The sequence below is a fragment of the Delphinapterus leucas genome, chromosome 13 (assembly GCF_059928025.1).
Source record: "Delphinapterus leucas isolate spDelLeu-1000000601 "Yukka" chromosome 13, BTC_Dleu_Yukka2, whole genome shotgun sequence".
Classification (NCBI taxonomy): Eukaryota; Metazoa; Chordata; class Mammalia; order Artiodactyla; family Monodontidae; genus Delphinapterus; species Delphinapterus leucas.
Window position 1 is genome coordinate 62210773 of NC_143141.1, and position 25925 is coordinate 62236697.

The following is a 25925-nucleotide window of genomic DNA, read 5'->3' on the forward strand; positions in this document are numbered from 1 at the left end:
ACTGTTGTCACCATCAACACAATAACGTAGGTGAAGCTGCTTTCCTGTCTGTAAGGCTCTAGGCAAATGTCAGTTGTTATCATGGGTCAGTTAGTTTCACTTCCACCACTGACTTGCTCTTGAATCTTTGGAAATATTTCCTGAGCCCTGAACCTTCTCATCTATAAACTAGAGCGGACGATACAGCAGCCTTCAGTAATACCCTTCAGCAGCCATTCTCAAACTTCATTGACCTAGAATCTTTTGGCATGTTGTAAAAACATGTTCCTGAGTCCCGGCACTTATGATCTGGCATGGCTGGACGGAGCCTGGTAATACTCATTCTTAAGAAGGACCCCATCTGATTCTGATGTAGATAGGCCGTGATAACGCTCTGAAACATGCCTCCCTGCAAACTCAGTGTTACAAAGAACCGTGGTATCTGTGGGTAAAGAACTTGACCAAGGTCACCTATAAGTCAGCAAGTCCTGATACCTGGATCCTGCCGTTCTGACCACACGACTGGGACTCGAGGGAACATCAAAGCTCTGTCCTGGTCACGGGGTCTCCATCGACGGTTTGATTCCAGAGTGCGCAGCTGAAGCTGCCGGCACTCCACAGACCTCTCTAAGTGGCTAAGTGTCATGGCCTTTTTCCTCTTCCTCCACAGACACATTTGCAAGCAAAGTGGCCGCCACCCAGGACCAGTACGCAGATGCATCCATAGGTAACGTCACAGGCAGCAACGCGGTGAATGTCTTCCTGGGAATTGGCGTGGCCTGGTCCATCGCTGCCATCTACCATGCAGCCAACGGGGAACAGTTCAAAGTGTCCCCTGGCACGCTGGCTTTCTCCGTCACTCTCTTCACCATTTTTGCTTTCATCAATGTCGGGGTGCTGCTGTATCGGCGGAGGCCAGAAATCGGAGGTGAGCTGGGTGGGCCCCGGACTGCCAAGCTCCTCACATCCTGCCTCTTTGTGCTCCTGTGGCTCTTGTACATTTTCTTCTCCTCCCTGGAGGCCTACTGCCACATAAAAGGCTTCTAAAGGAACAATCAGATGTAGTAAATTTATATATATATACATATATATACATAAAAAATTATAACGAACAGAAGAATTGTCATTTGTCATGTCCACTTACCTGCTGATGGAATCCAGCTTCACGAGCAGACTCTGTACTAGGGCCAGAGTGAGAAGGAAGGCATCACCTCCTGTTCCCAGGGGCGTCGTCACGTTGAACCAGGCGTGGAGGCAGGGCCATCTTTGCAGCTCAGCCTCTGAGGGCTGTGTTCTCCCCGGGTTCATAAATCGTTAAGTCTTTGATTTGTTTTCTGTTTGTTTTTGCTTGTTTGGGGGGTGGGGTTGGGGAGGTAGTTGATGTTAGGCTTTTGTTTTGGTTTTTGGGGGGAGGATCAGGGCTTTTGCTTCTCTTGTGGGAGGTGATGACCAATCTAAATGCAAATGGGTTTCGGGTAAAAATGGAAATCATTAAGATAACTCTCCCTTCCCCCAAACATTTAAAAAATTATTTTGGATGAAGAGAGGAAATGGGTATGGAAAAAGAAAGAAGCCATGTCTTCACCATATAACTAAATTGCATGCTCATCTCTGGGATGGGAGCAGAGGTGAAGCTGCCTCCAAGAAGAAACATGGCAGCTGGAATGGAGCCCAGAAAAGTCACGGTCCTAGATAGAGTCTGATAGGCCTGGCACTCTTGTTCGCCAGGTACAGGAACATCGCGCCTAGATTCCCAGGAACGTGCAAAATCCTTTCTTATCTCTTTAGCACTGGACTGTGATTAGGAAGGCCCTTATATTCTGGTGTTCCAGCCCTGCTAACCCCCCAGGCCCCCCCCCATCCCAACCCTCCTGCTCACCTCCCCTCAGACAAACAGGAAGAATAACCCCATTCCACCCCCAGGCCCCCCCCCCATCCCAACCCTCCTGCTCACCTCCCCTCAGACAAACAGGAAGAATAACCCCATTCCAAAAGCACATCATCCTTTTCCACTTGCATCACTGTGTGTCCCAGTCCCATGTTGCTCTTGCCTGGGATCGTCCGTCAGTTTTGTTTTCAAAAGCATCCATGGCCTGCACACTCCAGTTCCAGTCGTGACCGAACATCTGCTCCTCCTTCGTGGGCCTGTTTGGGAATGTTGTTGTGATACCTGTTACACGGCGCATGGATGAAAAACAAATACGACAAAGCCAAGCGCATCTGTACATAGCAGAGTATAGCACGTACCGTTCTCCCATTGGGCAACGTTGATTGATTGGTCGTTGAAGACATAAGTGAGTTTTCTTTTCACCTGAGTTGTAACTTTTGTGTTGTTATTGAGTTTGATTAGGGATAAAAGGAGAAAATGGCTTATTCATGGATCTGCATGTTCATTACTAAGAAGCAATAACTGTTACATGGGAAGTTAAAGCTATTGAGAGGACAGTAGGCAAACTACAAAGTATCTTCATGGAAAATTAGCCACTTGGTACACATCAGAGCCTCAGAAACTCACCTGTTGGTTCAGGAAGGCCAAGGAGAAGGGCATGTAGAGAAGCGGATGCGTTAGATGTGCCTGAGCTTTGAAAGCCCCCATTCCCACAACACCCCTGCCCCCAAAGTATTTATTTCACATCTGCTCTGTCTGGCACAGACGGTAGATAGTGCTGGTTTGTTCCTTTTATTTTTGTATGTAAAAGGCAATTTGGAGCCCTGTTTCTTTCACCGTCCAGACCCCTCTGATTGTATCTGCAGTTCCTGAGGAGGAAAGAAGCCGTGGTGAGCAACAGGCCTTTAAAAGTGTATCTTCTCTACTTAGGACTAAGGAGGAAGCAATTAAATGGGATGATTAGTGCCTCCCAGGAGCATTGCCCTGGGAGATTTTTAACGCTGGAAAAGGAATGGCTCTTTCTGTTTCACAGTATCAGAGAGGGTGGATAAACCCAACATTCCAAAGCCATGAGTCCACGAATGAGGTATAAATGGATGACTTAGGTCCCCTCTCAGACACTTCTCTATCCATAAAGAATCCCAGGCCGGAGACACCCCTAAGCCCTCTGTATTGATTCAAAGATCCTTAACTCTCAACAATTTTAATTTGTATTTTCTTCCACTTAATAATCAGGCTCATTCATCATTTAATAAGCATTGGGTGACTGACCGAATGAATAATTAAATGCTGGTTACCCACTCAATATGCCAGGCACTGTGCTGCCTCTTGGGGACTAAACCATGGACAAGACAGCCCAGATCCCTGCCCAGAGGGGGTTAACACAGTCTCATGGAAACAGTCTGATCTTATGAGAAAAACACAATCCTGAAACCCTCTTGTCTAAATATCTAAGATTTTCTTTAACTGAGACAGTATAAGGCATAGGGTACGAAAAACATTCTATGTAGCCTTAGCCAATCTTGCAGATCTGCACATCTTCCCATTTTAAACCAAGTAAGGCAGTTGTGCTGGTGATCCGGATCACTGAGAAGGCCCAATTAACCCCAATTTTTATCTTTCTTGGACAGCAGTACTTTTCTATGCCCCCCACAGCTCTACAATTTCTCCTATCTCTTGGAGCCTCACCCCTACCTGTCATGGCCCAACACACTGGTGGCCTAACTCCTTTGAGGGCAAACTCTAACCCTTTTTTTTTTTTTTTTTTTTGAAGATTTATTAAATAGAAAGCTAGCCTAGGAACACCAAGTAAATTGTCAAGGGATATGAGTTGTTGAATAGAAAGACTTTGCCCTCCTTTCTAGCCATATTTGGAATGTTAATAATCCCATAGCAAATTTTCACAAAGGACTTTAAGAAATCCTTGCCGTTGGTCAACTTCAAAGCTTTTTGGTTTGTTTGCTTTTTAAATTTTCATGTTTTAGAGAAAATATGATTCTGGTTGTTCAGGGTTGTATTAGGAATTATAGTCGTGTAAAATTATTTTGATTATTTTGTGTGTATTATGCACAGCTTGGGGGGGAAGTGCACTAATTGTGCTGTTCCTTATAAATGGTACACACTATTGACACAGACAAATAAAGTTTCTAATTGTTTCTGATTTAATCACTAGTGATACAGCATATTCTGTATGGAATGTTTTCTCTCTTCTCATTGTCATCTACTTCATCTTTTGCTTTCATGTTTTGAAGAAATAAAGACCAAAAAGGTATTATTGTGCAATTGGTATCCTCATCCAAAAGAAAGAAAATAGACGCCCAGTATTCGACTTGGCAAATGTCAACCCTTTGGTCATGCACTGTTTCCTTTTAATGTCCCAAAGGAGCACAGGGTCAGAATATTGAGATAAATGATACTTTATGCATCTCACTGTCTTTAAATTTTTCTTTAGAATTCCTCATATTATTCTTTAGAATTCCCATATTATATCCATATATGGTCATACGCAGAACACTTTGCTATGGGAAGGTAATTTTCTTGGATCAACAATTAATGTGTCTCTTGGGACCCAATCTTTGGTTTAACACAGAATGAGCAGCCAACGTCTACTTCTTTAACAGCAAAAGGAATAATTCAGTGACCAGAGTAGCCTTGCCTGTTGAGCAACTCTTCAGCAAAATGCCGTGGCCCAATGATTCTAACCTCTTATAAGCTAATTTTATTCTTTCAAAGATTCCGATTCAAGCCTTCCACCAGGGAAGGTTTTATGGAGCTCTGCTCTTGTGGCTCACAGCATAAACACACTAAGTTTTTTCTTCTTATAATTTTTTCTTATAAAGCATGCTGTCTTCAACTCTGTAGCTATTCTGATAGGTGGCTCTCATCCACAATGAGACTTCCTGATGCAATACCTTCCCCCGCAGTGGTCTCACGATTAATAAAAGATCATTGTACGCATGCTCTTGTCCACGAGGGCCTAGATTCATTGTTGATTCCACAGCCCAGGGCCCCTGCTCCTAATCTGTCAAAGTGAGGTTCACCAGTTTCGCTGCTTCCATCTGAGAACATTGTGGGAGCAATCAGAAAAATAACACGTTTCCTCTGGTAGATGATGAAGCCCTTACATTCTCTAATGGTGACAAAACTTCACTATCTCAAGAATGTAAATCAACTCCTTTAAGACTTCTTTCAGTGCTTCCTGGCTCAAGATGGGTAGTTTCTCTTTGATTATGGTTTTCTGTCTGTGTCTGATTGTGGGCAGTTATATCCAGAGCAAGTCATGAGTATAGTTTCATAACTTCAAGAATATTTGGCCATTTCATGATCAACCATGTATGACACTGGATCTTACAGTGACCTAAAAATGGCACTTGGCTTTTGTTGTAGTAATCACTGCACTTGGCCAAGACATTCCAGCTGTTGGTAAAATTGAGCATTTCAATTGATAAACAAGCACATGACACAGAAGAGACGTACAAAAATCATATTTCTTTTACAAAGAAAGAAAGGTGCTGTGATGAGTGGCTTCATGAACGTTCATTCAGATCTACTTACAGATTTTGGTAATGGATTGCATTTCTGCTCTTCTTTCCAACCATTGTGTTCTTATCACCTCTAGCCACGTTCATTGTCTTCCACCCAACATACGTCAAGTGTTGGTCGGTCCTGATGATATTTCACCTGCAAAGATAGCATAGGAAGGGGTAACAATTGTAAGAGACATTTAATTTTTAGAGCTTAACCCAGCCATGGTTAATCATCTCCCAAAGCAGGGAATGTCTTACCTATAGGAGGAGCAACCACTAAGAGGTGGGACTCCCAAGGGAGAGAGTGCTTCAGCATTCCAGCCAATGAGAAATGGGTGAGTATCTAGCTGTGACTTTTTCCCTGCCAAGATATCCAAACAGATGCATTCAGAGGCTCTCCCAATTTCCATTTTGTCAAAGGTCCTCTCACTGACTCTCCTGTGGGACTTTTAAATCAGTGGTTGGTCATTGTATAAATTATTTTCATTGACTGATTGATTTGTAGAACAGAACATTATAACTTCAAAAAAGCAATATAACTTTGTAGTTAGGATTATGACCCATGTCTCGACAGGAAGAACTGCTTGCCCAGAATTGCCTGGTAATCAGTGCAGTATTTTACAGATGCTTAACCTGCTCACGTGCTTTAAAATCATGCAGTCTAACCTTTTTTCGAAGATCCAGAGAAGTGTCCCCTTGGGAATATGCAATCGTAACCTTTTTTTTTCCCGATTTCCAACCTTTGTAGTTCTTCCGTGGCTATTCCCATCATATTCATTACCCCTAGTAGTGTTCACTATTACCTCTCAACAATGCGGAAAAGGCTCATACTAAAAATACTCTGGTCATGTTTTATTGAAAGTGAACTTGTTATTGGAAAGTCTAATGACGTTCCACCTGGAAAACAGGCACCAGACAGTGGTATCTCTATAAATGTTTAGGAGAGGATTAGACCCTACAGCTACACACTGCAGCGGCACTGTTCACTTTGTTCCTCTCTGGATCACATGCTTCATGTTTTAGTGCCCACCTACCTAGCCTTTTATTCTATAAATGTATGCAGGTATGGGTCGAGGATAAAGACCCCCACGTACATCTCCAAACGTGAAGTGTGTAACCATAGAAACCCATCATATATAGCTTCTATGCCTCCAAGAAATATGAGTGGATCAAATGCTTCTCTGTAGTTATTACATTCATGATATGCAAATGGTAGGGAAATTCACATTAGTAACCAAAGACGCCAAGAGAGAAATTAGCTAACGTCAATGTTACTGAGTCAATTTTGACAGTTAATGCAGAGCCCAGCCCTCCTAATTTGTTGACTGCAAAGAGATCTACCTACCCAAATCCAGTAGTGTAGAAGGGAATTAATTTACTAGAATGATTTTACAGCCCTCTGTACTGGAAACTGTTTATTTGCCTGGAAGGATATGGCCCAGAGATTTTCAAAGACATTTCCCCTACATTCCCAAGTTGAAATAACCCACATTTAATTTACGGCATTTGTTATTAGACTTCTTAAAGCCACATGGTAGAGCAATAGATAAATTCTCCAAGGAGATCTTTCCTAAAAACATTATCCTAGGTTTGCAGTGACCCATCCTCCAGTGTGAAGGTTCCATTCTTTCCAGGTGGAAGGAACAGTTTCTCTTAAATGTATACCAAATATATAACCACTTTTCAAACTATGTCACCTAAAAAGACTAAATTATATAAATATTTAAGATAAAGCTGATATGGCCCATGTGTCTAGTTGTGAGAAAAATAATTCCCTACCTTCTTATACTCAACATGAAAATTTGTAATTTCTTCCCAAGGAAGACATCTTAAAAGATTTTCCATTCTCATGATACTCATATAATTAAAGAACATGGCTAAAATAATGATGTGGGTGAGAATTATCTATGTGCTTGACGAGAACATATTTAAAAATGAGAGAATTAGCCAAAGGAAAATTGTTAAGATCTCATCCCAGGCTACCCTTGTCTAAGATATTTGAAAGCCATTATCCTTACAGAAGATGGATTCCCAGTTTTTAGAAACAACAGTACAATTAACACTCTCGTTCTCAGTTTTTATATGAAAATCAAAGCTGAGCATGCATAACCTTTGGCTTTGGCAACCAAAAAAAAAAAAAGTATGCTTTTGGCACACTTTTCTATACTGCTGAGTTACTTTGTGTAATGCACTGGACTTACACAGGTGTCTCATAAAAATGCCTCCAATAATTTCTACCCTCTTTTTTTAAGCCATGAAGTTTCTAAATTTCACAACATAATAACCTGATAATTTCATTTATAAAAGGCTGATTCTATTTTGATGTTATTTACATTTCAGAAATAATTTGAATATTTAAAATAATAACACATCAGATGGGATATTGAGCTTGAATCTAGCCCAAATAAACGATAAAGCTCAGACAGACCTATCAGTAGTTAAAAGGCTTGTGAAACACTGACCTTTTCATGAACAGCAAATAGAAATGCTGTTTTCAACCTTCTTTTTACGGAAAGTTGCCATTTCAACCAGTGTAAAAACAAACAAGCAGAAAGATTTGAAATGCTAATTTGAAATTATTTCTGTGAGTATCAGATACGGTTTCAGAAGTAAATCTCTTCCTAGAGCATAGAGATACATAAATACAAAAATAGATGATGTATGTCAAAGAACTCGAATGGCATTTTCAGATGTCTAGGATTGCCCTGAAAGCCCATGTCAGGTTGGTGTTCCTTTTTATCAGATCTCTTTTATAAATGGGAGAAGGGGGGCGGGGGGGGGGGGAGACATGGAAGGAAGCATATTCCTGAATTTTTTTTTCCTTTTTAGTTAAAGATGTAAATTCCAAGTTGTTTGAAAACTGCTTAGGATACTGTTAATTATATCTATCCTTCTAAAAACATACATAGATTTTTAAAAGAAAGAAATTCATTTTTTCTTTCCTCATTTGGCAAGCATTTCTGATAGAAAGTTTCTGGATCAATTAGGGCTCCTTTCTGACTTTTCCAATTACCCTCTGTCTTTTGGGGGGTTTTGAATACAGCTCTTGAAAAACAATCCTCATCTAGGTCAAATCCTGGGGGATTAGAAGGATGAGAGTCTATATTTTCCTGGAAACATAGCACTGAGCAGATCAGCCCCCATACATTAGTTGATATTTTCTAGAACTGTGTTTTGGCGTGTTGGGACAAAAGGAATGGGACTCCCACCTAGTTTTGCCACAAATACCTAATCATCTACTGACATGTAGGTTCTCCACTAGCTGTAGTTTAGCTTAGATCTTCTCAACTAAACCCACCCTCAACTCTCATATACACTGGTTGTCTTATCCTTAGTGTTTTGCTGCCAAGATCTTACTAACAGGCAAACTAGCCCTTTCAACCAGTTGGTACGTGAGATTTCTCCAAAGGGAAGGATGAGGGATGTGTACAGAGTGGGGTGTGATGTTCATGCCAAGTCACTGGAACCTGTTTAGTCAAATGCTTCATTACATACTGGACTCTGTTTGGGACACTTACTATCAAAAATATTGCAAGGACTTTATTTTATTGATATTGCATCAACTAAACTTTTGTGGTATTGGATCTAAGCAAGGGATGGCATCATGCCAAAACGTAAAGTTTTTTTTTTGTTTTTTGGGGTTTTTTTTGCGGTACGGGGGCCTCTCACCGTTGTGGCCTCTCCCGTCGCGGAGCACAGGCTCCGGACGCGCAGGCTCAGCGGCCATGGCTCACGGGACCAGCCGCTCCGCGGCATGTGGAATCTTCCCGGACCGGGGCACGAACCCGTGTCCCCTGCATCGGCAGGCGGACTCTCAACCACTGCACCACCAGGGAAGCCCCTGTAAAGTTATTTTTGTTAGCTACATTGTTATTGTTACAATTTGCAAGAAAATAATGTCTGATATTTCCGTCTAAAACTCTAAGCACAGGTTTTTGCTGCCATCAGTAATCTGATAGGAAATTTGACTCTGAATCTTCTTTGAGACAGAGGATGCCGTGGTAAATGTATATGTGAGGCTTAAAATATTCTTGGTATTCTCAGGTTGTTCTCACAGACTCTGCGTAGATTTACTTTTCTAAAACAAATGAGTATCTTTCTCAACAAAATGGATCGGGAGTTTTCCCAATAAGCACCCAAAGAACCTGTGAGCATTAGGTTGCATCAGTGGCTCTACTTCAGTGACCCCTTTTCCTACTTCTGACTCTTAAGCCCTGTGCATATCTTTCAGAAACAACTGCGGACAGTGAGAGAAAGCCAAAAAAGAGTTGTCCTCCCTTTCCAAACGAACGAAACCTGCTTCTTCTCTTTAAAACTGTGACTGTTTCAAATGTTTAATATTAAACACAAAACCGAGAGAGATGCTTTTAAACCCCAGATCTGAAGCAAAGATTGCATTTTTGCAAAGCTGTCAGGAGAATTTATGTTAATCATTGAGACAAGGGATTTACTAACATCAGTACCCAACCACTGCCCTCCCCCATCCCGTTCACAGAGTATCTAGAGGCAAACAAGCAGTCAGGCAGGGGAGACGGATCACTATTAATATCATAATCACACCACCATTTAGTCACTAGATGGCATCAGGAAGTAGGCAAAACAGATGGGATCAATCCTAGTCCTTGAGCCGGATCACCACTTTGCTCACCCCCGTGACGGATATATATGGTCTATGAACATTAGAACAATGCAAGAAGGATTTTTTTTCACTTGATGGGAATATTACCTGCAGAGATTCCTTTCTGCTCTGAGCCAGCATGTTGTGTTCGACTCAAACCTTTCCAAACAGAGTCATGCAGCTCCATCACCTACTTATTGCCTGCTTGGAGAGTGAATCCCTCTCTCCAAACTGGTTGCCATGGAACGAATTTTTTAAAACACTGAGAAAGCAACAAACACTTAAGTATTGGACCTAGTGGTGAGGAATCTAAACTTGCATTTTTTTCTTTCCAGCCAATGCACTGACACTCCAACTCTAAAAGTCATTTCATTAGTAAAATGAAAATAATAGTTGCTTTGTCATTGTTCACAATTAATTGATACCTCTTCAGAGCTTGAAGCTTCCACTAACCAAAATGAGATCCATGGGCAGTATTATTATGACTCTGCCCAAAGACTAGGTTTGTTTTGTGAAGAGACCAGAATTGATTTGGGTCCCTTTAAAGCAACAGACAAGATATTTAATAACATTTGAACACAATGAAGAAGATTCAGCACATGCTGCTGGGTTACAGGAGGGCTGGGCTTCTGACAGCCTCTCTTAATGTACTGCTTTTCCACCTAAGGTTTTAGCTGTCATGGCTCCCAGTGGAATATTTCCCCACACTTATTCAGTGGGAAGATACTGACACAGCTCCAGACTCTGCCTTTTATTTCCTAATTCTCTCTGGAGAAACAGCCATTCCAGAGCTTGTGATATAAAAGGAAAAAAGAAAAAAATGACAGGTGCCTCATCGGTTGATCGAGAAGTTTTGTACAAAAACACAGACCAGGGCTTCCCGGGTGGAGCAGTGGTTGAGAGTCCGCCTGCCGATGCACGGGACACGGGTTCGTGCCCCGGTCCGGGAATATCCCACACGCCGCGGAGCGGCTGGGCCCGTGAGCCATGGCCGCTGAGCCTGCGTGTCCGGAGCCTGTGCTCCGTGGCGGGAGAGGCCGCAGCAGTGAGAGGCCCGCGTACCACAAAAACAAAAACAAACAGAAAACACAGACCATTCTGATTGTCTCCATACTGACTAACACTGTACTTACTAAGTGGCTTTGTCTTAAGTGACTGCAAACCACACCAAAAAGAAAAGGTTTGAGGAAATATTTCCAACCCTTAATCAAAGGTCAGAAATCACTTTGATGACAGGATATCAAATGTCACTTTATCTTCCTGCCTAGTCCTCGCAAATCAATAAGGATTGAAAAATGCAGAAAGTGTTTGGACAGTACTCACAAATTCAAATTCAGATCTGGAAACTGGAGCTTGTTAAGCACCAACTGACAAATTACCCAAGAAAGAGAATCAGAAAGAAACCAAAGAGGGCCTAAATTTACAATTCTGTCCTCCAAGATCATTGACTTACTTGATACTCAGTTAAAACTTTCAAAAAGTCATCTATAGAGCCAAGGCAGTGGAACAATTTTTAAATCAAATATCGGAGTCTATTTCATTTTTTCAATCATACAATTCCATAAACCTCAAAACATTTCTTTTGTGCAGAGTATTATACTAGGCACCCTAAGAAAGTATGAAGAATTCAAGACAAGTTAATTTCAAGAAAATTAGCACTAGCCCTGAATTTAGTCAGGAAGAGTCCAGCTATGGCACACTAATTAAATTAACCTTCCATTTCGGTCTAGAGACATTTTATCAGTTTGAGACTGCTAAACGGAGCCGTTCTGAAAAATATCCAGGAACATTCCTTTAATAGAAATAGAACTGCTCATTTTCTTAACTTCACATTCTATCTTTCACCAACGAGATAAACGGATACAAACTCAACTAACATCTCCAGAGTCTACAATGCACCAAAGCCTGTGTGAGACTGACATACAGTCTTTTGTTTCAGCGTTTCAAGTTGGGATAAACTTGTTCCAAAAATAATTTGCCTTCCCATTCCTGAATTTTTTCTACTGGGTGTGGATATTAATTCATCACTGAATTTTCTTAACTCTGCCTAATGCTCTTTCGACTTTGAGGCATCTGGCTGTATTTCAGTGAGTTACAACTCCAGCTGTCACATTTTAACAGCCAAAAAGAGAAGACCTCAATCCTCATGTCTGAGTACACAATGTTCTCTTCATTTCAACATCAAATAGTCACCAACGAGGAGACCTCAAAGGCTTTCTTCTTTTGAAAATTAGAATTCCATTGTTTCAGAGGATTGTGAATCCTGAGCTCTCTCTGGATTTGAATTTCCTCATCATTAAATGGAGGGGCTTCACCTTAAACTTGGTCTTCCAGAACACATGAAGCCCCGGCGTGATCCTGGTATCAATCCAGTGGGTATGGGTTGAAGGTGCTTTATGTTGGGAACCAGTTGGTCCTCATAACACTCCTCATAATACTTGATTACCAATGTAAGCCTCAAGCCAATAAAACCACATTAAGTCTGACAGGAATTTAAAGATTTATTTTGAAACAATTCTTTACACACTGCTGAAAAACTTTCCCTTCCCTAACTGGAGTGAAAAGTTTCTCCCTTTGTGGGATGCCCAACAATAGAAAATTTAATGAGATAGGAATGCATTCCACCTCAGTGACTTCCTAAGGTTGAATCTGCTATTCTTCTAAATGTAAATTTAGAATTCACACAGTTTCCTACAATAGTTCCACTTTTATTCTTCAATTTTTGTCTTTTTTTGTTTGTTTGTTTGTTTTTTTTGCGGTACGCAGGCCTCTCACTGTTGTGGCCTCTCCCGTTGCGGAGCACAGGCTCCGGACGCGCAGGCTCACGGGACCAGCCGCTCCGCGGCATGTGGGATCTTCCCGGACCGGGGCACGAACCCGTGTCCCCTGCATCGGCAGGCAGACTCTCAACCACTGCGCCACCAGGGAAGCCCTATTCTTCAATTTTTATACTTAGTGACAACCTTTTAGGAGAAAGAGACAGCCAGCAGTGATTTTATACTAAAGTGTGTGAATACAGACAGGATGCACACTGACCAGGAGAAAGATATTAAAAGATATAAGTATTCTAAAGGAAGACGAAAAAAGGATTGCATTTGCTGCAGATTCAACTGTCTTTTCAAACGCCTCCCTTGTTATGGAGAAAATGACTCCTCAGAAAGATTTTACAAAAAGACTTAAATCCCATCCCTAGCAATCATCTGGTTTGCCACAGCCCAAATGTCTCATTAGCAATCTGAAATTGCACATGGTTGGAGAAAATATAGCAAGAGGATGTAGACATTGCCATGGGGAAAAGAGAGAAAAAAAGAAAAAGCAACCATGACAAACTCTGCTTATGTAAACAAGGAATGTTTTAGCGGAATAAATGTAAGCTTTCTCTTGAAGGAATCCCAGTTAGAATGTCATCAGAAATGGCAAAACCATGGCAACATCACAGCACTAAGATATTCCAGTTTTATTAGCACTGAGGCAAAAAGCCAAATTTGTCAGGGGGGGAAAGGTAAACAAAAATTCCTGGCATTGCAACAGATGAAGTGATCTCGCGAGCCTCGTTGTTGCGAGAGAAAATTAAAAGATAGTATTTTTGTCCTAACTATAGTACTGTCTAACTTCCACCTGGGGAAAAAATTACTTTTCCTTCTCTCATTATATGTCTTTATGTAGAGCTGCTATTCAGTTACGGTAGGCATCATATTTTTATATTTCCGTTAAGTCCCTCATGTTGAATCTGACCCTCATTTCACATTTGATTAGGAAATCCTAAATTGGAAAGGTAGATTTTTCTGCCTTTTTTTAAATCTGTGCCATAAGCATTTTCTAGAGGTGACTGCCTTAAAGCCATCCTGGTAGCTCTGTCAATCATCCGTAGGTGCTTGGTTTAAGGCAGAGAACCCATAAATAAATGGAGCTTTCCTTCTGCACAGGGAGTGGCCCCTTCTGACAAACTCATGTCTGTTTTTCCTCAACCCCTTGTGCCAGTCCAGCCTCTTGATCGACCCAGGTCCACCTGTCAGTCAAAAGAACCGCCAACTCTAATTACATGTGCTGACAGCTTGTTGAACCGAATTCCTCATCAACGGGATTTCATGGAGTGGCCCTTGCTGTTCTTGTTTACTCTTTACTCTTTTATATATAGGTCCTTACATTTGGTAGGCTGTACAAAGGATTGTACTAGAAAAAGTCAACAGACCTTTGTGTTCAGTGAAGAAGCTATGAACAAATTTAGCTGTTATCATGTTAATCCTCCTGAGGTCTCAGGGAGAATATCACCTGTGTGGCGAGAGACTTAATGCTATTCCTAAAATACTACTCCCTGAAGAAAGGCCATAGAGTCTTCCGCAAATAGCCTTTTGGGACTCAAATTTAATGATGTATAAAAAGCATATTCTCTTGAGAGGAAGGTCATAGGTTAGAGCACGAGTTTGAGTCATATTTCACTTTTGGGTTTGCTGTATATGCTAATATAAGACTTAAACTTCTGCACCTCTAGTTTCTCAAGAATTAAACTAGCACCAATTGAATCTGTCCCTTGCCTACATTATAAGAATGCCTCGGAAAAAAATCCAACACTGACCTTCACATTCCAAATGGAAAAGTTTTGTCCTGGGAGTGCAATTAAGGTGATTGAATAACTAGTGTGTTTTAGGATAAGCTACTACAGTGGTTCGTAACATTTGGTCCCCAACGAGGCAGCATGAGCAGCAACTTTGCAATTTGTTGGGTATATAAATTCCCTGTTCCCACCTGAGACCCCAACCCAGACCTGTGAATCAGAGATTCTGGGAGTGGGCCCAGCAATGTGGGTTTTAACAAGCCCTTGGGATGATTCCGATGTACGTTCAAGTTTGAGAACTACAAACAGTGCTCTGAGTGGTCAAGAAAAGTTCATGTCACCCACTGTTTAACTCTGCTTCCTCACAGGAAAAAGCTTAAAAGCTTAAGTGATAGATTCCACCTAGGCCCAATACATTCTGATACATGGACAGAAATGCCCACCATTCAGACATAAAATATAATCTGAAGGAAAATGAATCCTTACAAATGTTCTTCACTGGTGTTAACAGCTTCAGGCAGGATCTCCAATCAGAAAGATTTCTCATCAGCTCTTCTAGTTCTTTTAAAAAACCAACAGCAAATCCGCTTTGCCTGACTGCCCAGGGCCTAGAGAATGACCTTGGACACCTTTCCCTTAATTGATCAGCTCTGGCCCATTTACCTTAATGCTAAGCCATCATGTAACAGAACTGAGTTATATTTAATGACATGGTCTATTGGTTTGAAGAATGGGTGTGGACTGAGCTCAAATGACTAGTGGTTCTAAGTGTGTTTGGGTTTTCGAAGATAGTGTCAAAGGCTCACATAGCTCATAAAACCTGGAAACCACAGACAATGTAGACATCAATCCCAAGACCCCTGGGAGCTTTTTTCTAGGTTCATTTGAATTGGTGCAGAACCAGAGTGGAAGGCCAGCAAGTAACTTGGCTTATAAAAATGGCTTAGGAAAGGGAATTTAAGATTGTGGGCTATGTGTGTGCATGCATGTGTGTGTGCTTCCTTAAATCTAACCTGAAAATAACACATTTACAGCTACTTAAAACATCCATATGTATTTTGACCTTTTTTTTTTAAACATCTTTATTGGAGTATAATTGCTTTAGAACGGTGTGTTAGTTTCTGCTTTATAACAGAGTGAATCAGCTATATGTATACATATCTCCTCCCTCTTGCGTCTCCCTCCCACCCTCCCCATCCCACCCCTCTAGGGGTTGACCCCTCTTTTTGATGCAGAAAAGTAAATTCAGAGTAGCTGAAAGGAGGCCTAAAATGGAACCTCAACAATGATATTCTGAAGGAAAATGCTAAACTATACCCCCAGGCCTTCCTTTGAAGGAACGACACTTGTCAGATATCTTGGAATGACTGCTCTTTTTCAGGAATTACTGGAAAAGAATAACTGATGTATCATAATGTTCTACCTTCTTCTCTAAAATCTGTGTTGCATTTGGGTGTCCCATTTTCTGTCTCTGACAGCATTTTCTCATTGGCTCTTTCCCCAGCTGCGACCTGATCACCACACAACTCCAGCTAAAACACCGCCCCCCCTTCCTCTGTCTCCACCATTGTGTCCATTTCCATCTGCATATTCTTTTACTCAAAGTTAAAGCCTCACTGAGAAGATACTTCTTAGAATAATCACCAAATGTCAAGGTGCTTGGCGATGGAACATGCACATTTGCAGGGGAGGGGCTGGGTCAGACTGACTGGGACTCACTCAGATCCAGAGCCTTGACCTCCCTTCCAGACCTCTGTAGTCCACAAGGCAAAATTACAGTGGTGGCTTGGCTTTGTCGACAATCCATGGTTTATGTTATGGCCTCAAGTCTTGAAATCTTGAAACAAACCTGGATTAAAAATTTCCCTTGGAAAGTTTAAGAGAAAAAGTTACATGTTCTAAAGCCCATTAACTTATGTGAAACATTAAAAAGGCCTTGACGTGACAAGGTAACAGATAGTTGCTTTAATCTCCCAACAGCTTCTGCCTTTCAGTGCCATTCATGGTGATTTTTGTAGGCCAGGGGTGTAATTCGCTATTATTCTAATAAGCCATAAAAATAACTGTTGGCACAACTGTTATTCCAACAGGGACTTTCCTGGATTTCACCCATTAATTTTTGTAGACAGTAGGAAGCTCACACTGAGGAGACATTCTGAGCTTCCTAGAGGAGGACAAGAGAAGGAACTAGCATCTTGTGCGCGCTATTTATCTGCACAAAACACTGCTCGGTCCCACTGGGAGTGTTCCCCCCAGGGCAGGCGAGATGGAAGAATTCAGGTAGGAAACAAATTTAGAATGTCTCTCTCACCTTTGATGGTTAGGATGGCAATGCCTTCCTACCGAAGAAGCTTGGTAGGTACTTTTGATAGTAAACTGAACCCATAGGCAATCCATAAAGAAAAGGGAGGCAGATCACTGTGCCAGAAACTCTTCCAAAGAGGCGATCATGAATTCCCCACACAGGACAGAAAAGGAAAGACCAGCCCATGTGCACATGTGCACATCCTGTGTGCACAGTTTAAAGGACCCACCAAAAATAGCCTCCAAACACAGGCTGCGGGGGGGGGGGGGGGAGCGGAAAGAAGAGAGGCCAAAGTGGAGAGAAGGAGTTCGTGCCTCGAAAAATGAAGTGAGCAATCCTAATGTCCCTCTAGTTGATCCTGAAGAGAGAGTCACCTGTCTAAAGCTGATTTTTAAATAATTTCACCACACTTTGGAATTCCTGAGTAGTGGTATGTCAGTAATACATTTGGCTACTTAACTGAATTTTTCAGGTTTTATTCTTCCATGCCAATGCATGTAATCTCTAAGACTTGCCATTTTTAAGTACACACACACACACACACACACACACACACAAAGGTTAAATGCATTATATATTACTCATTTTGTGGGAAACACAATGTACTATAATCAAAAAGATTCCAGTGGCTTCTTTCAGTGTGTTTCAGTGATAATATTTGGTATGAAATAAAGGTATTCAGACCCTCTCTTTACTGACCATATTGTCAAAATTACGATCTTAAGCAGCTCTGTTAGAAATGCCCGTGTGAAATAGCATCTCTAGTATCAGTGAGTCAATACACTTATTTAACTTTCAAAAAGAATATGTGCTAAACTTAAATATTTTTATATCTGTGGTGTTTTCCTATTAACCTATAGTTGTAAACAAGTGAGCTTACAACTGATTATCACAAAGCAAAATGGCCTACACAAGACGTTACAAGTAGAGGAAGTTATTTATAAAGTGTTCTGCCAAAGACCATTTAATGATCTGTAAAACGCAGATTAACTTCTTTCATCATGAATGTGATTGTAAGAAATGCTCACCCTCTCATCCTCTATCTTTTGAAAATTAATATTTTGTATTTCTAAGGACCAAGGAAAATATTTTTTAAGCCAATGTAATACACAGACCCCTTGGAAATGAGAGATATTGATACAATGACTCAGATCAACCGTGTAATGTTAGATTAGAAGTCTGACATCCGATGGTAAATTTATCAGTCTTTCCTATAATTCTTATACTGCACTAAATTACATTTGGGAAATTCAACTAATCTCTTCAAATTAAAGGCACCAATATTAACGGTAGATCTCAACATGGAAAGCATTAAAGTACTCCCTTTCAAGCACCTTGAGAGGATGGAAATTACCCCCTAATTTTCCCACCTACCATCTCACGTACGTTAACTCAGAGGTCTAACAACGTCGCGTAGAAGGTTAACAGACTATGTACACCGAGGATATTCAATTTGTGCAGTTAGTAAGAACTAGCCATTTAAAAATATATTCAAATGTTTTGTAAATAAAATTTTTGATGCCTATAGTTTTGTTCAAACTACTATCTTTTAAAATAATTAGATATTATTTGAATTTTAAAAATAATCTATTATAAGTTAGATGTTGCTTTATTGACTCTGTGATTCAGTGTACACTCAGCCATATTCCTGTGGGGAAACAGCAATCTTACTTTCTTGGCATAAGCCAAATCTTCATAGATTATTTAAGGACTCTAAATATGAGATGAAAAACAAACAAACAAACAAAACACCAAAATTAAATGCTAGTGAAGAAATTAGAAACCTATTGTATAAAATATCTTAAAATCTTAAGATATATGTGATTTACACTGCCTGTTAATCTAGTCTCTTTGTGAAATAACCACAGCATAATATTTGTTTAGACTCTGAAACACCAAATATTTGTGATGTTTGCATAGCACCATTGTTATAATATGTGATTTCAAATGGTAAGCATCTTTGTTGTAATCATGTGAATCCACAGAAGAATAAATTCCTGCTGTTAATGTACAACCAGCTCTCAGAATTCAGATTTCCTGCAGCTGCTGTATCGCCAATAAATGAGAATTAATTGTGAAAACAGTTTTTAAAGAATTGAGTTTATGATCACTGTGCATTTTCCTGATGAATGAATTCAGAGAGTTTTATTTTTTTTACCAGAAATGCACTCTCTGTCAGTCAGTAAATACAACTGCTGATTCCGACCCTCCCATCATTTCAATGGTTTCTGTATGGTTGATCTAACTACCCAAAACTGGAAGCTTGTTGCAAGATGTGTCCTAACAAATGTACAATAAATGACTTTTCCTGCATGCTGCCTGAGATATACTGTAATTTGAAATGTCTTATCCAACAAATTATATATTTCATAACCCCAAATTGAACTGGCAATATTTCTCATGTTTATAACTAATGGTATGTTAATATCAAAATCAGAAGCACTGTCACACATGTATGTTACGTGTGGCGTTTAACTTGGTAAACTGTAATCAGTGAAGTGTTCATTGCCTGAACTAGTCAATTCTGTACAAATCACTGTCTTAACTGTCTTCCAAATCGTACCATATTTCCTAACACTTAAATATAAATGTCTGTAAATTAGTCATTCATTTTTTTATTGACTTTGTATGTATCTTCAGTGTGACCCCATTAACTAACCCAAACAAAGGAGAAACAAAATGTTCCCCTGTCATAGTTAAGTCCAGGCTCAAGGACATTTTAGCTATGGCAAAAGTTCGTTCATTCGTCTGACAAATATTTATTGAGTATCTGCTGTGAATCAGGCTCCATACCAAATATTGGGAGAATTTCTGAGGACTAAAGTATTCACAAACCTACGTCACACCCCGTGAGGACTTCTGAACTTTCCCTAAACCATTCTTCAGTGACTTTCACAGAATTAAGAAACTACTTTGTTTCTATGTTCTATCAGAGCTAGAAATTATCCACTGAAGAGTCTTGGATTAAAATGCAGTACATTTGGCCCAGGAAAATGCAACTATCGCTCACAGGAGTATTGTCTTAAGGTCAAATTTAAAAATGAATTAAACTAAAACTCAATTTAAGAGATTTGACCCTAACTCCAAAAGAAACACTTAAAAGGTCTTCTCTTGAAATTTATATACTAGGTCTGTTTTAAAACATTATCCTTAAGGTTCTTTGCTACACATAAAATGTAGCATCAGATCACATTTCCTTAAAACCGTACCCCTGTGGGGTATCAAAGAATTCTGTAAAAGAGGAAGAAAATGTCTGTGAAAGGATAAATATTTACAGAACAGCACAGAAGGGAATACACCCAGATGTTTTCTCAATGACAGATTTCCTTACATGTACCATATCCATTTACCACTTTTCCAAAGTGCTTGTACACACTCACAGCCAGATTCATCTCTCTCACCACATTCTCATTGTTCTTACTCAAGGAGGTGCCCCAATAAAACCTTGTGGTTCCTGCCATCACAGCACTTAGGGTAATGAGGTTGATGAGTGGGTTATGTCTTGACTTTACTATCACAAATTAATTTTTGCAGCGCTTGTCATTCCTCTGAAGCTGCTGAAAACAACAGCAACTTGCCATTCGCACAGAGGTTCATTCATTCATTCGCTGTGAATATTTGCTAAGCGCTGGAGATGAGACTAGATCTTTCCATACAGCCACACGTGCCTGAGATGGAACAGTGCCCCCCGAGTGCTGGCTGGTAGAGTCAGAAAACTCTGGATTTAGAGTCTAGCTTTGTCAGTTGACCTGGGTAATCTTGTTGAAATCCGTTCACCATTCTGAACCTCAGTTTCTTTCTGTGTAAAATGAGACTAATTGTATCTATCCTTTAGGGTTGTCATAAAGGTTAAATGAAACAGCCACCATTTATGGAGTGCCTGATCCTCATAAGGCCGTGAATAAATTGTTGTTGGTATCGATGTCCTAAATATTACTTACGTCCCTTATACCAGTGACAAAGCTTTCTCCTTGACCAAACTTGAGTAAGGCTCCTTGGAGACCTCTTCTTGACTAGACCCTGACTTTGGGCTCTGTCCTTGGCCCACTTAGTTCAGTTTTGGCAAAAAAATCCTGCTGGGTCAGTTGAGTGAAAATCCCCCCAACCTCTGATACTTGATCGCGTTGCCCATCCCCCACGCTTATCACCCTGTTGTGCCTTCAGCAAGATTCCTGTTGAGTCAGACTAGCAAAAATCCACCTAGTTTTGATGTTGGCTTTTAGTAATTTTCCATCCATTGACCGCTGACTCTGCTCCTTGGCTTTAAATCCCATTTGTCTTCATTCTATAGAGTTGATGAGCTCAGTCTCTCTCCCCTACTTGCAGTAGTCCCCTTTTTGAATAAAGTCTTCCTTACCATCTTTAACAAGTGTCTGAACAAGTTTCTCTTTAACGCCAGCAACATCTTCCGTGATGAAAGATGAAAAGACCAAATGAGCTAAATTCTCTCTTCACCATAGCGGCTTTAGCCAAGATACATCAAGTGCTTGCTATCAACCAGATAATGTACTAAACACTTGACTTGGATTATATCCCAAATCCTCACAAAAACCTTCGAAAGGAGCATAATTTCTTTCACTTCTTACATATGAGAACTTGAATCTTAGAGAAATACTTGCCCCAAATCACACACCTAAGTGGCAGAATCAGAAATTGAAATCCAGTCTGCCCGACTCCAAAGCTTAAGCTTATGATCATTGATAGAGAGAAGCAGAATAACACAATCTTGAAAGTATCTACTTGGACTGAGCAAGCTCCCAACATGACATAAAACGATAACAGTATCTATCAATATATGCTACCCATGCAATCACCATGATCGCTAGGTGAGTCCAAAAATTTCATCAAAACTTGATATACAACTCCATGGTAACAATCCTATAGCATTACTATCATAGATCTTATAATTTGTGATATGAGATTATATAGAATGTCTTGTCACTAAAGAGACTTTAGCTGATGTCCCCCAGATGCAAGAAAAGCACACTAAATAAGTTTTTCATGCCTCATCAAAGTCAAGTTGGAAACAACTCATCCAACACCACCTTCGATATTTTAGACGACCATGGAAAACAGACATATTTCTTTCTTGCTGTTTTGGTCTGCCTTATCTGTACACATCTGATGTGGGAACAAAAATAAACCTGATTTCACTCACAGACTTACAACGCAGCTCTTTCAACAAAGCGAGTTACAAGATAATCCAGAACAACAACAAAAATGACACGTCTGTGGTAGATAATCCATGAATGGGAACAGCTATCAGTCCAAAAATGGGCTTGATTACACCAGGAATTCTCTTATTCCAAATGACCGGTTTGTTCTAAGACAGTCCATAGCACTAGCTATGTTGCAACACTATTTTCGTCATCTGTGAACAGCTGTGATTCTCCAATTGTGCCTAGTCTCTGTGCTTATCAGCTACATACCATGTAGTCACAGACAGGGAAAGACAATATAAACAGATCCAGAGATATGCCAGTAAACCCTTGATTTTTCTTTTCATTTAGAACCCAATCATTAAACATGTTTAAGTGCAGATTCCCAGGATCCTACAATTTACATGCTTACATAGGCAGAACTATTAGTAGCTCTTCCTAGGATCTGTGCTCACCCCTTCAGTGGCAGACGAAACTTCACCGCATTTCAAGGAATAACAATGGACACAAATATACAATTAGCAAAAGGTCACATTCAATCCTTAGTTGGCACCTTAGCCAGATCCTTTTTAAGTGCCTCTGCTCCCATATCTCATCCACTGGTTGAGAATGGAATGCCATGAAATATTTTCAGAAATTCTGAGATGATAAATCTGTAACATATGAAGGTAATCTACAATGGTCCCAGGCATATCCCATTTATTGAAAGGAATTCATGTGAGCGATAACGCTGGCCTTCATTACCAAAGATCTGATATTGCAAGGACATTTTTAATTTTTTATAACAATGAAAAATTATTAAATAGGGAATATGCAACAAAGGATTCCTTCTGGGTTCTTGTTCCTACTATATCACTAAAAACAAGGTACAAGTGTAATAGTAATCTAGTAACACACACTAGGAAATTCGACAAAAGTCAAGCCCTCATCAAACAGCTGTACCTGTTCTGACAGCTCTGCTGGTTTTACTTTGTGAGAAAAAAAAATGTCAACAACCTTCTTTGGTTACCATGAGAACTAGAGCACAAACAACCAAGCAAATTTCCTAAAGGGAGTGGCCATCTGTTTCAAAATTCTAGCCAGCAAATTCCAAGTGTGTTTAAGTCCCGGCCCTAAAGAAGCCAGGACTTAAACCTGCAAATGATAAAATTTTGTCCTTGATTAATCTGAGGGCAACTCATGCTTGGCCATAGTGCAATAAGCAATGAGGCAAAAATTATGGTTCTATTATTGATTACAGAAAATCTGTATTTTCTTGAATGAAGGTGCCATGATGCCTCATCCTTCACATATTTGTGAGGGTTTCTACTACGCCACAGTTCCATAAATTCCAAGGGAAAGATTAACTCAAAATTCCTATCTAATCTCCTTCTGTTGAGAAATCAAACAGAGAGATTTTTTTCAAACATCCTTCCCCAAAGGCTTTTCAATTCAATAGAAACAAATTATCAGAGTGCCTCTGTCTTTCTGAAGATAATGTGAAGCATAGCCCAGATGTCCAAAAACATCCAGTTGTCAAAAAAGGATTCACGCACACACTCACACGATGGCTACAAGAAGAGCAAAGACAATGATTAGAGCCTTTTAGAATTGAAGAATGAAATAGAAAAAATCCTAGGCAAATGCCAGACCCTTTCAGCTCAGTCAGCAAGAGCACTTCATTTTTACTGGAGTCAGAGGAAACTTGAGATAGAACATCATGTTTTTTAGTCATGGGAGGCACTAGAGCTTGACCTGCTATGACTTGAAAAATTGCAGGGTGAATCTTATGAGTCTAAGTGTTACTGTATTTCAACTGCCTAACTCCCAGTGTTCCTCCAGAGGGGCACTAGAGAGTAAAGAGCATAAATCGTGGACCTGAACTACTTGAGTTCAAATCCTGACTCTGCTAAGCTAGGTGAACATGGGCCAATTATTTACTTTATGCCTCAGTTTCCTCATAAGTAAAATAGTGAGGATAATAGCACCTATCTCGTGGAATTATTGTAAAGATGAAATGAGTTAATACACACAAAGTCCTAGAGAGTGCCTGCCACAGAAGGAGTGCCAGGTAAATGTTATATACCGTCATTGTAGCCGGTAGATAGAGAGCTGTGATTGGTTCCTTGCTATCTACCCATAGTGAAGTATGACTTAGTTCTACCGTATGTTTTAAAAAAGGGAGAGAAACGAAAAAGAACAGAAGCAACTGAGACACAATGGGGAAGAGACAAAAGGAAAAATACAAAAGGAGAAGAAAGTGCTGGTGGGAAAATGAACACTGAAAGGAAGCATTTTAGTGTACAATAAGAAAAGGAGGGTGGAATAAAGAAGGAAGATTGATAGGTTCAAGTACTGATACACTTAGTGATGCCTGCTAAAGAGGCAGGGGGCAGGGGCACCCACCCTCCATGCAATCAAAAATCCGAGTGTAATGTAGAGTCGGCCCTCCATTTCGGCATCCACTGATTCAACCAACCATGGATCGTGTAGTACTATAGTGCTTACTACCGAAAAAAAATCCATGTATATGTGGTCCCGTGCAGTTCAAACATGTGTTGTTCAAGGGTCAGCTGTACTCTAGAACTTCTGCTTTATTACTGCTTCATAAAAAAAAAGAAATAATATCAATAGTTCACCTTTATTAAGTACCAGCCACTGTTAGGCACTTAGAAACCCTCACCCAAAAATAAAAATAAGTCAGGTATTATTATCACCATATTTCTCACAAAAGCTTGAGAATTAAAGGCGTCCTGAATGTGTGAGGCTTACGTGGCTAGTCAGTGCAGAAGCAGCCTGAGGACGGGCCTGACTGCAGAGTTTGCACACTCATCCACTGAGCTGCACTCACTCCTACGTAAGTGACAGGACACGGGGAGAAATTCCGGAAAAAGCCACATGTAGAACTGCATGAAAATGGTAACAGCTATAAAGAAACCTACTTGTGAAATTTTCTCTTCTGTTCTCCTTGAGGATTTTTTATTATCTTGATAGTTTTACACTGTGTAATTCCTCCAGTAGCAAAATAACTTCTTACTCCTTCATAGTTTTCGTGAATCTATGGATCTATTATTGTTGTCATTGTACATATGCATATTGCAGAACCGGGCTTCTGCTATGGTCGAAATAAAAGTAATTCTTACATGATGGGTCTTTTTTTCTTTTTAAAGTCCCACACATCAAAATATTAAAACTCGAGCCTAAGATTGCCACGTGGGGAAAAATGTGAAAAACGGTGTGACTGGTTTCATAACCACAAATGCTTATGCTTGATAAACTACCGCATTCCAGAAGACTGAACTGCATCAAGTCTTCTAAGGTGAGATGCATAAAGTTTTCTAAACTGCATACAAATCTTTTTCACAGGGAAACCAAATATTTAACTGCAGAAAATCATGCTGAAGTTGACACTGCATCCTAGCATACTTGAACAATTTCTTCTGAATTCTTTCATAGTTCCTTTAATATTTTTAGAGCAACAAGTTAGAAAGTGAAAGAACCTGTTTACTGTGATCAAAAACTTTATGAGGTATGTTTTGGGGGAACATTTTACAGAAATCTTTGAAGAACCCCTGAGAAAGATGCAGAGTCACTAATCATCCGAGGAAACTTGTACGTTGTCCTCTTCGTTCCATTGTAATGACACTGTAGCGCTGTAACCATGGGAGGCATGAGACAGCAATACACTGTTCAAAGTTGAGATTAATTTCCTCCCACTGGCAAGATGACAAATGAGCACTTACACACTGCGTACCAGAATCTCTTAGGAATAACATGTGTTTAATTGGCAAAGTGCTTTAAGGGTAATTACTTTGCTTCAAAGACTGCCTATAAGAATTTAGGACTAAATCCACTATGACTGGCAAAGGGCACTTCCTTTTGATCTACTTATAATTAGAAACATTTAATAAACTA

At 40.2% G+C, this 25925-nt stretch overlaps 1 protein-coding gene and 1 long non-coding RNA gene across 14 annotated transcripts in view; one reads left to right on the plus strand and one right to left on the minus strand.

Annotated features, from left to right (window-relative positions):
- SLC8A1 (solute carrier family 8 member A1) overlaps nucleotides 1–19185 on the plus strand; it is a 360075-nt gene extending 340890 nt beyond the window's left edge. For all 13 annotated transcript variants that reach the window (XM_089923245.1, XM_089923246.1, XM_089923243.1 and 10 more), the window contains one exon: nucleotides 650–19185. In XM_089923245.1, the coding sequence (XP_089779371.1) occupies nucleotides 650–1026 (377 nt within the window). In that variant the 3' untranslated portion in view covers nucleotides 1027–19185. The remainder of the gene's footprint in view (nucleotides 1–649) is intronic.
- LOC149747770 (uncharacterized) overlaps nucleotides 2649–25925 on the minus strand; it is a 255263-nt gene continuing 231986 nt past the window's right edge. Inside the window, exon 3 of the long non-coding RNA XR_016395466.1 lies at nucleotides 2649–5548. This is a non-coding gene — a long non-coding RNA (uncharacterized LOC149747770). The remainder of the gene's footprint in view (nucleotides 5549–25925) is intronic.